This window comes from Tenebrio molitor, chromosome 1 (genome assembly GCF_963966145.1).
Source record: "Tenebrio molitor chromosome 1, icTenMoli1.1, whole genome shotgun sequence".
NCBI classification, from domain to species: domain Eukaryota; kingdom Metazoa; phylum Arthropoda; class Insecta; order Coleoptera; family Tenebrionidae; genus Tenebrio; species Tenebrio molitor.
This window is the reverse complement of record NC_091046.1, coordinates 22,476,374-22,488,599: the sequence shown is the minus strand read 5'-3', so window position 1 is coordinate 22,488,599 and position 12,226 is coordinate 22,476,374. Positions and strand designations below refer to the sequence as shown.

At 34.2% G+C, this 12,226-nt stretch overlaps 1 protein-coding gene across 8 annotated transcripts in view; it reads left to right on the top strand.

Annotated features, from left to right (window-relative positions):
• LOC138126175 (basic helix-loop-helix ARNT-like protein 1) overlaps positions 1-9,688 on the top strand; it is a 247,641-nt gene extending 237,953 nt beyond the window's left edge. For all 8 annotated transcript variants that reach the window (XM_069041888.1, XM_069041919.1, XM_069041915.1 and 5 more), the window contains 2 exons: positions 8,251-8,604; positions 8,657-9,688. In XM_069041888.1, the coding sequence (XP_068897989.1) occupies positions 8,251-8,604; positions 8,657-8,713 (411 nt within the window). In that variant the 3' untranslated portion in view covers positions 8,714-9,688. The remainder of the gene's footprint in view (positions 1-8,250; positions 8,605-8,656) is intronic.
• The last annotated feature ends 2,538 nt before the right edge of the window (positions 9,689-12,226 follow it).

Below are 12,226 nucleotides of genomic sequence, written 5' to 3'. Positions count from 1 at the left end.
GTGTCAGTTTGTCAAACTGAAGATTTTCAAGCTGTTTGGCGTTTCCTTCGCCCTTTTCGTAACTTACCGATCATGACCACGGAATTCATCATGACGCACCAGCATAACTGATTTGTAGTAGCACTTCTCTCTGGTGCACGCTTCTTTTCCCAATTTTCATTTTGATTATCGCTGTCACGATGACAAGAATGACAAAAATCGTAAATGGGGTTAGTTGAACATAATGCCAGCTTCACATTTTGATGTCAAGCCAATGACAGGCCGGCCTAAATTTATTGTCCGCCATAGTACGCTTTTTTTCTGAATAGAAGTGTACTATTACGATCATAAAATTTTGGACATCAAACTTCTGTCACATTAAAAAATTTACTCTAAATCATGCTTTATTGAAACTGTCACATGAAAGATGAAATTGTTGTCAATTTGACACCGGTTTAAAATATATTTTTTTTAATATGCGAGTACATTTGGGTATTTGTTTTATATTTTTCATTAATTAAAACCTCGTTCTATTCCATTTGTGTGATTTTTACAACTTTTTAAATATTTTTTCGGTAAATCTGACATTCAGATTTTCAAAATTGACACAATCAAAATTGAGGTTATTAATACATAAGGGTCGTTTTAGAATGTATGACAGCACGATGACATTAGTGTCCAAAATTTTTTGATCGCAATAGTACATAGTAGTTAGTCATAGTTGCGATTGTAGAAAAAATGTTGTGTGTTGCGAGCGCAAGTGTACTACATATTGGGAGCACGGAATTTCGGGCAGACTTGAAATTTGACTGATGTAAGATGTGAAATAGGCTTTAGATGCTAGACGATTTAATAAACCTCATTTTAATATCTACTATTGTTGCATGTCATTTTGACAAATTGCATTCGTCAATCCTGAAAAGTTGACTCGTGTCAAAAATGGATTACTCCCTAGAATTCGAACTTTTAGGGAAATAACGTTTTTCATGTTGTGTGTAACTAGAATTTTCAAAAATTATTTTGAATGCCTAAGGTTGGTTACTTTGAATTGAGAGATTAAATTCAAATAAATATGCCGCCAGTAACTAAAATTGATTGTGAAACGAAAAATCATCTATCACTTAGCGAGAAATTAGTCATTTGCAACTGTTACAATTAATTTGCTCTCTTACATTTTTGGGATATCTTTTGTTTGTCACCAGAAACCACATAACCTCCAACCTAACCAAATTTATGGCAACCTAGCAACGAATATCCCTAAATCCTAGGGAGTAATCCATTTTTGACACGAGAGTAGATGTGATTTTCTGGAAACTGAACAGTCTTTTATTAAAGTTTGGAATTTACAGTCGCCGACAAAAAAATAGGACAATATTTTTTCGCTAATGTAAGGCTATTTACTATTTCTATGGTTTCGTATCCCACCTCCACCCGGGGTCATTATAAATGTTTGTCACAACTAGTGGGCGTAGCGGCGCACCTAAAGCATAGCGCACAGCCACCTACGATGAGACAATCATTTATAATGACTCTGTACTATCAAGTAATAGTGCAGTGCTTATCAACATAATGACCGGCGTCTCGCCTCCACATTTTGACTTTTTTGTGTTTTATGTTCTGTGTCAATCTTAAGGAATTTCCTTACGATATGACATGGGTATAATAATATACCTTTTTGAATTTCAACAAGCAATGTGTTTTCTAAGTCCAAAATTTTTAAATTTTTAAAAAGAGATTGCGGTACTATTCCCGTTGCTGAAATTATAAGTGGTAAAATCGATTTTTTTTCTAAACACCAAAGATTTCTCATAGCAACGGAGAGTTCTAAATGTTTATTATGTAGTAAGCCAGGTTTACTTTTTTCTGTCCGTGACTGTAATAACTAAAATCTAAAATAATTGTGCATAACTGTGACAGTTTATTTCGTCAAAATTAATTATTATGAGATTTATGACAATAAAGCTTAGACTACATTGGGTTTTTTTAAATGACATATAAATAGCTGCTCTCAATAGTACATTGTCAATCTCTCAATCAACAATGTATCACTTTACGTTCTTAATACACAAAGAACTATTTCGTGTTAGTTTCCCGACATACATAACGTGAAAAGGCAACAAACAAGCAGTTAGTTACCATTGATACTCGGGAATTAATTTTATAAACATTTTTTAAACTAAAACAATGATTTAGTGATTACAGTATAAAATGAAATGCATTGAGTTATACGTCCACTAATATTTTAAACAGTAACTCGTCGTCTCGTCTGTTCCCGTCCTGTAAACATTTCGAATTTCGACTCGATAGTGCGATACTCCGAACTCCGCGCTTTATTCAAGTTACGACAAGCTTACTCTGGCGACAGAAACGTAACGTATGTCTAACCGAATTCACACAGCGGCAATAGGCGCTCCCTCTGGTATCCGCATCCAAAAGTTTGCGGAAAACTGGTTCCATTGGTGGCCAATCTAGTAATATAAAATCAAAGACGAACTTAAGTGGCGACAATAAATACCAGCCTAAATAAGTCGCAAGTCGGTGCGTTAGAATAGACTATACACTATTCTTTATCTTGGTGGTCCTTGAGGAATTTTCAGCCGTTAAGTTGAATTTAGGGATTTTTGAGAGTTCCCATGGAAAAGTGCGTTGGTGGTTGTTAAAAAATATTCAAATAATGTACTTACAGAGACGCCGCAAAGTCTTTCTATTTATTATTTTCAAGTTAAATTGCTCATGGTCATGATACACATGCAATGCTCTTATAATACTACTAGATGATCCCTTCCCTATACCCGACTGAGCCAGCATTGCCTCTTACATTAGAGAGCGATGGAAGATCCGCGTATCAAATGTATACGACAAGGATAGGGATATAGAGGCCACGTGACGGTGGGATGAAAAGCATTTGAATACATTGGGGTTTAATTAGTTTTGTGTGTTTTAATGAGTTTGAACCATGACCAACTTCATTCATATTCGCTTCGCTTCTATATGGCCGTCTCAATTTAGCAAAAATTTGTTCCCGCAAAGTAGTCCATGAAACGTGCATGGCCTACTAAATCTGAACTGCGCTGCGCTTATTACGTCCGTAACAAACTAGCTGAATGATTGATTCGGCTAACCTCAAAAAATCTACCCTTAACTAGCGCCATCTCTTTAAAGATATTAAACTATAAATCAACTAAATTGCCACAATTATTTAAATTTCCTTGAATTTCATCAAGGTTGAAGTACTAACATGGGAAAATAGTGCGTTGCATGTGGAGAAAATAACAACAGTTATTTTCAAATTCCCAGTAACCACCAAACCAAATCCAAAATTGATAAAATTATTTAAAAAAAAACTAAATGGAACATTTCACTGTGATATATATCTCTTCTTTATTATCTACAGCAACTCCAGGACCCTTGTTACGATTAGTTTGGCTTCAAGACCGTGGGGTGTGTAAATGTCAAATTCAGTTGTAGTTTGATTGTTTGTTGAGGAGATGTCGCTAGTAGATGTCCATCAAATGGGAACATTTGATTGCATGTAAAATTCAAAATTGAAACGGCCATATAGAAGCGAAGCGGATATGAATGAAGTTGGTCATGGTTTAAACTGATTTGATATAAAAATGAACTTCAGTATGAACTCAAAAAAATACCTTAAAATTATATTCTACCCATAACTATTTAAATTGAATTAGAAAAGTGAAATTTATTACCGTTTAGTGTACAGTGAGCGGCAAAAGTATGGAATAAATTCATTAAAAATTCAACAAATTTAAAAAAAATATATTTTGGCGGGTCAATTTTAGTTTATAAAAATACATATTTTAATACCAAAAAAAATTCCAAGCAGTCATTTGTTTTCGAGTAATGACGTAAACAATATTTTTTTTTAATGGAAACCCCCTATTTTTTTTCTTGATTCTAATAGCCATTTGAATTGTCTAATCGACTGTGTAAAATAGTATATTATGTTATGAGGAGCAAAAATGAAGTTTTATGTGTTGCGGCTGGTAGATTGGCTGCCGAACGCAGTGAGGCAGACAAACCAGCCAAAGCACATAAAACCATTTTTGCTCCGAATAACATATACTATTTTTTCTTCAAACCTTCATAACAAATTATTTAAGACATGTTAAGAAACCAGGTAGGAATTTCAAATAATTTAGCTAGTTTACTTTACTGCCGCTCATCAGCGGAGATAATAACTTCACGGATGCCTTCAGCGGAGATAATAACTTTATCTGCCGCTCTCAGCGGAGATAATAACTTTATCTGCCGTTCGTCAGCTCGTTAGATGCCATGACAATGAAGTGACACTTTAGCATTATCAATGCAGCAGGATAATGTCATAATTTACGGACGTTTGAAGAAAAAATTTGTTATCTTAGATAAGGAAATTTTTGAAAAAAAAAATGGAAAAAATTAATTTTATAACGAACAAAAACAAGTCAAAAACTGTGTTACTAAGTACATACTTAAAATTATGAAATTAAATGTTCGAATTGCCATCCCCCAATTGTTGACAATAAGCAAGTCTATGCAGAAATTCCTCCTGTTTTAGTTTTATCTAGTTTTATCCCCGCACTCAATCAAAATTAAAATTTCTAAACGTTATTCACAATATTATTAAGACTTTGCAAGCACAATAACAGTAGAATCGTATTTTTAAAACTTCAACAATATTTTGAATTGAGATACAATGAAAATCTAGCAAATGAAACTGACTCAAATTCAGATAGTACACAATTTGATATAATTGGTAGTCATTTCTGTTTTTTAAGTAAAACTCGTTTATTTGGTTTTTATTGTAGAGGAATAATAAAATTTTTTCTCAAAATTTACTTTTATCATTTTTCATTCAAATCTTATGTGCTGTGTTTAATGTTTTGTTTGTCGGATATTCTTTGGTAAAGAATAACTTAAATAACACTTATCAATACAACATGATACCAAAAGACAATGAATTACTTACTTAAAATTCAAAGTGAGTCCTTTTTTGTGCCAGTCATTGTATAAGAAAACACAGGAAAAACTGGAAAAACACGCAATTCAGCAGAAATTTATTCAAATGAATGCACCTAGTCAATGCAGATTTGGCGGAATGATCCCACCGTCACGTGACTGACTCGCGCCGTCTCACTTCTATGTTCGGGGCAATTCCTCTCTCTCTGCTGCCGATCTAGAACGTAGTATTATAAGATCATTGTTCACATGCATCGAGACATAACCTCAAACGTGTCATCTTCACATCGCATCGTTCTCTAAAATTTTAATAACTTGGCAATATCAAAATGTTCTAGACCGAGCACACACTTTCCGGTCAAATTAGGTCCGGTTTATGGTTTAAGAATCCGGTTAATTTTTCAAACCCAAACTTCTTTGCAATATTGCCCGGCACGGGACCGGAATAATGTTCGGTCGGATTGACCAACGACGGACGCCGATAATTTTCAGACCGGGAATCGTTAAATTTAAGAATCGATATGTACGGCTTATACAGGGTCATTATAAATGATTGTACCATCGCAGTTGGCTTTGAAAACCCACACAAATTTTGGATGTGCCGCAGCCTCGCAACGTTAGCCAACCTAGTAAACTTGATTTCCACTACCGCCAGGAGCGCCACCTATCGGCGATACTAGTCTCACTCATTTTATAAGGCTTGCGGCACATTAAACCCTGTCACCAATGCCAACTGCGATGGGACAATCATTTATAATGAGCCTGTATATTTACAATTCGCGACATAAGATCGCGAGATTTGGACATGAATGTTTGACGAAGATTCTGAACCTGAATGACAGCGATGACAGTTAATATTTGATTTACACCACACAGAAATTTGGTGGAAAAAGTAAAACTTACAAAGCTACCCATGGCTTGCTTGATCCGTGATCGCATCGACCAGCCACCAAGATAAAGAATGGAGTATAGCAAGGCGGTCTTAAGTTACAGGCCTGGACACTGGCTGTGTTGCCACATTCCCTGGTAGGCCATTCCATGACCTACGGTGTTCCAAAAATTTTGAAACGAATTCGACGTTTACAATAAATTTTGACAAGTCCTTGGTCAAATTCATCAAACTGAATTAAAAATGTCATTTAAGTGTTGTGTACCAAATTGCAACTCAAATTATGCGTCTTCTTCTTCAAATTACGTAGGTGGCTAGATACTTTTAATTAAGGTTCCATCAAATCAAAACGAAGCCAATTTGGAAAAAGATTTTAAAAATCGAAGAGTGAAGAATTCGCAAAAGTAGCCATGCTTGTGCTAAAGATTTTAGCGGAACAGTTATTTATCAATGGGGACAAAATGAAGCGACTTGTGCCAAACGCGGTTCCAATAACTTTTAATTACGAAGAAATTACACTTTGGGAAGAAATAATCAAAATTAGTAATGACGACACAATCACTGGAGAAAATCTTTTGGTTTTAAAAACGAATATTGAAATGAGACTGGGAAGCAAGTTACAAGAAATGGGATGGGATTTAGGCAATGGGGAGAACAAATTGTTATATTTAAGTTGGAAATGCCCACCTCGCGTTAGTTTATAGCCAAACAGTTTCAATAGTCCGGAACACAGCAGAGCATCTGAAATTTTATCAGGAATGAGCACCGTTATTTTTCTGTCCCTAAGGTGGTTTTAAACTATATGTTACAATGCGATTACGCATTTTTGAACTGTCGTAAAATTAGATCACTCATATTTGACAAATGTAAATACAATGACAGGTTTAGTGGATTTCGATTTTTTTCACTAAATGTTGGTGAAGCAATGTTGTCAGACTGTGGTAGGCCATTCCATAGCACACTGTCTTTGGTCAGTGTCATGGCCTGGTAAATGTAGATCGCCTTGAGTATAGTAAAATTTACTGTATTAGTATGTATATTGATGTTGGTAGCGTGAACTGTCAACTGACATACGTCAAAAAATAAGTCTCGCAGAGAACAAAGCAACTTAATAAATACCTAACAATGAATAAAATGTTTAATTTTTACACTGGGATTTGGACTTCTCCGGCAGTAAATTTTCTAACGTCTTTTGTGCAATTTGCGTAATTTGCGGCGGCGTTAGTGATAAACTTTCTTCGGTATTCATTTTCAGATATCAAACGCAAAAATTTAAAAAAAACTGACGTTTTACGGTTTTATAGTTATTTGTATCACAAGTCTAGAAAACGCCATTTTGCAAGTGGTTTGTGGGGCAGAGGCGTTAGCCGAGGCCCACAAGTGGGAGCACTTGCAAAACATTTTCTAGCCGTGCAATACACAAAAATTTTTCGGCCGACAATTTATAAGCAAAATATGATCATTTTTGTTAAAAAATTACCAGATAGGGAATTTATTTTTCTTCCATTGGCAACATAAAGGATTCAAGAAGCGACTGTCACGACAAAAATCAACCAATTCCTCAAATATTCAAAAGCGTCGTCGTCGTTTCTGTTATTCCTAACCCATCGCTTGATACCTTCCTCGGCCCCAACTGCTATACGCAATGTACAGCTTGCGATAAAGAATACAAATTTGTCCGACATCAATATTTTACACTTAAAAAATTGTACAAAAATGCCGCATGACACTGACATTTTGTGCTGCCAACCTAAAATCACAGAACACAACCTAAAATCTCTCATTAAAAATTCCTGTGTCGATTTTCTTGCCTAGGCAGGAAAATGCTAGTGTCCAGACCATGGAGGTCAGACGATTTAGACGAATGAAAAATCAGTGTTTCTAGACGGAAGCCGAAAAAAATTTTTTTTTTTCACAGCTGGCTAAAATTATACCACATAAATGTCACCAACCACCGCAAAATTCCCTACATTAAATTTTTTTTTTTTTATTTATAAAATATGTAATTAAAATGGTTAAAGCGGCAAAATAGAAAAAATATAAAACACTCGTTGCAGAAGGTCCGTCAAGCACTCATTTGTTCCTCAACTCGCCGCTACGCGGCTCGTTTCGGAATTTCAAATTCGTGCTTGAATAAATGCCTTGTATTGCAACTTGGATTTTAATATAACGACTGTTTTTTAAAATTTGGCGTCGAAGTTGGCGTTGAAGAGTCGATTGTGAATGTACTATACGGGTAACGGATCACGAATCAGCTGTTTAAATCTTACGCTTTTACACGAGTGGTCCGTTCTCAATCGACTCTCCAACGCCAACTTCGACGCCAAATTTAAAAAAACACCCTTTACTATTTTTCACCCATTTACATATATGAATAACAAAATGCAAAGTTGTTCAAAGAATAAAATTTTCACTTTATATTACAGATCACTTCGTGTGGTTCGAATGATTCGTCCATAGAATCCGTAGAAGACCCACAACAGGTAGAAGCAGCGATAGTTCATCTAATAACAAATTTACCTTCACCAGGCTCAGACCATCGCTCAACACCCAGCCCACGAGTATATTATAATGTAAATGAGAATCAAGACTGCTCTACTACGACTGAAAATTCCCCAATCAAACCATACCATGTTAAGCTAAAGACTGCAAGTAATAAACGCCCGCCCAGTACTGAAATAGGAACCAACATATACAAGCGGCAAAAAACGTCATCTCAATTGTTACCACGATCTAACATAGCGCCTTATCAAAATAGACCTCAAATTACAGAAACAACAGTAAGTAGTGATATTGCATAATTGTGTTCATTTAATTTTTGAAACTTTCTAGCAACAAGCTGAATCGCTATTATATCAACACGACCAACTTCTTCGCAACAAAGTATGAAACGAATAGTGCTAACAGTAATGAGACTGAAAATCAGGCCATACATAAGATGACGTACGTCTCACAGACAATTAAAAATGGTGTGGTGATATTTTAATTAGAATGTGGTTGTAGATATCCAAGAAATCGGATTACGCATAAAACGAAATTCAATTTATTTTATGATTGAATTATTCCCTGTTTTCGCAGTCAGATACAATTTTCAAATGTGCAGTTATAGAAAAATTTGGAAAATAACATGTTCCTTGGAATTAAAAAGTAGATGTTTAGATAAATACGCATTGGAAATTTGTTATCTTTATTGCGTGAACAGACAGTAGATGTTAAACTTGTATAGATTTTGCATATTCTCGTAATGTATCTATACTAATTAAATATAGTGATTCTGTGATGAAATTTTGTTTATGTTAATTGTAGGTGTCGTTTTATATATTTAGTACAAATTCAAAAAGTTTCTATTTTCATTTGATCACTGTACATAATTTCCGGATTTGTACCTCATTTGTTAAAGATAGCACTTTGTAAGTAATGGTTTATTTCAATCCCTTTTTTACACACGCTAAAGAATGATATCATTTACCGTATGATCAAATAAATTTGAGTACCTACCTGGTTGACCAGAATAGTAATAATAATAATATGGATTGTTTCCTTGAGGTTTATTTTTGGAATTAAAAGTATCGAGCATACTTAAATAACATTAAGTAGTATAGAAAATTCGTACTGGAAGTTAATTTTTTGTGCACAGTACCTACAAATATGGAAACAAATTATATCGTCACCAAATTTTTTCGATCACACGGTTTATACTTTTTAATGATCTTTGGTACAAACAGTAAGCTTGCTTTATTTAAATAGTTTATCTTTAAATAATTACCGATTGTTAAGTAATGAATATTTTTACATCTTATAACTAGCTGCTTTCTAAAAATGTTTGTATTTTATAAATAAATTAAAAACTCATGTTTAATGTGATATTGTAATTTATTACAGTTTCGTATTAATTTTGTCTCAAAACTAAAAAAGGTTAATTTAATGGTGTAAGCGTGTTTATTGTTTATTATTGTTCAGTAATTCTGCAACGATTGTTAAATTTAACATTTCCATCTGTAACAAAAGGGGTATATTTTTGTTGATTTTGTATGTAACACTTTTTTAAAGAACTTTTCTTACCATCCAGATTTTTAGTTGCCAGAAAAATACATGCAGTGAAAAGATCTAAATTACTTTGAATCAGTTGTTTAAAATTCTAGTTACAATATACTTGTAAATGATGGTTTGAATAAACAATTTTTAAAATCTCTAATCAATCTGTACATTTTTGTAACTTAAGTTGTCGAAGCGAATATTTTTTATTACACTCAAATATAGAAAAATAAACATTTGCACTTATTAAAAAAAATACCCTTGCAATTTGCACTGACATAACAGATACAAAAAAAATGTTGACACTCAGTGTAAGTAACTGAGTGTCAACATTTTTTTTGTAACTGAGCCTGCGCCCCGACGAGCGAGAGTTTATTTCAAATTCAAAAAGGTTTCTGCTGATTTCTAATTAAATTTGTTTTGAAAATGAATTCGCGGAAGAAAAGTACGGTAAGTGAAATGAACATAACCTTAACTATGATTTGGTGTCAAATTGTTATACAGCTGGTCCATATGTGCAGATTTTAGGGTGGTACAGAGTGGTTTTTTTACTTAATTTTGACATTGACAATTGTTTATTAAAAAAATTTCACTATACCTATCGGCGATACTAGTCTCACACATGTTATAAAGCTTACGGCACATTCTAGTACGTCATCAACGCCTACTGCGATGAGACAATCATTTATATTGACCCCATACTAAAACCCACGGCTGTCGGCCAATCCATCCTTCATAGAGGTAGAATTATTTCAGAAGAACATGTACGTCATCAAGAGGCCACGCCTTTTCCTGCGCGTGAATCCAATGGCGTATCGTGTAGGATGGAAATAAGTGAATTTAATTGAAATAACAACTAATATTTATGTCCAATGATTTTATTGCAAAAACAGCTAGTTAAACATTAGTGAGTTATGGCACAGCATACCATATGTTTTCCGATAAGAAAACGATAAAAAGTTTGTATGGAAAACATGGATTTATTCTTCGTCCAAAATAAATGTACTATTCCGGACACGGAATCTTGGCCAACATTTTTTTGACATTTCTAGAAAAAATGATGTAAACTAATCATTAGCGTCATTAATAAATGACAATTATTAAAAATCACTTTGAAGTTTTTATTCTGACATCAAAAAAGCAAGGAAATGGCATTATCGAGTCAAAAGTTGGGTTATATTCAATAAAGGCCAGTTCACACATATTTGTCAGTTAAATGTCAGTTATGGCCAAGATTCCGTGTTCGGAATAGTACAGGATGTAATTTTTTCAAGGAGACAAACCTAAAGAGCTATTCAAAGGCTCGTACAAAGTACCGAGTGACTATAAATGATTGAAAATTATTTTGTTATGTTGGTAACACATTTGAAATCTTTAGTTGGCGACATCGTTGGCATGACACACGTAATTTTTAAAATTGAAACAAACGTCAAAAAAATCTAAATCGACAATGTACGGTCGGTGGACAAATAAAACTGGGACACTTAAGATTTAATCTGTGTAAATCAGACCATTGAATTGTCAAAATATTTGTCAGTGTCTATATAATATGTCATACCAAAGTTAACCTATTTGTGATAAAGCCGTAATTAAACGATGCAAATTTATAAATTTTGACTTATGTGATTGTCATTTTTGTCCCAGTTTTATTTGTCCATCGACTGTACTTCGTGACTTAACCTAACCTAAATAGAAATGACTGACAGATAATGTACGACAAGACTTGCACTACCAACTGCATCAGTGTTGCCAATCCACTATTTTCTTTCAATCATTTATAGTCACTCGGTATAACCTAAACTCGTAACTTCTTAACCTGAGACCAAAGGATCATATACTGGGTGCCCCAAAATTCGCGGAACAACTCAATGAGGCAATGTCAATTCATGTTAGAAAATAACGAGAAAAATAATTAAAAAATTCTATACCTCTTAGATTTGAAAATATGGGGGCCCAAAAGGTGCAGCTTTGATCTCATTTATTTTAAATAATTTTTTTTTTTTGACTATTTGTCTTTTACTAGCCAGTGGCCTAATAATTTTGAACGATTGTGATCAGGTTTGTAATTATTTTCTTCATTATTTCCAGCATTTCCAAATAGTAATTTTATGTTCGTGTTACCTCAAATAGCGTACGGCCACAGATTACTTATACCAGATCGGACACTCGAGAGAGATGTTAAGAAATTTAAAAAGGATAGAATATTAACCAATTTAAAAGTCCCGTAGGCATGCGCAGCACTGCCGCTTGTCCCAAAATAATATACGAGTACATCGTGCATGTTCGGATCATGTGCTATGTGAAAATCCGTAGCGAGAAAAACCGTCGGCGTCTGACGACAATTTCGATCTATCCTTGCTTTACGCA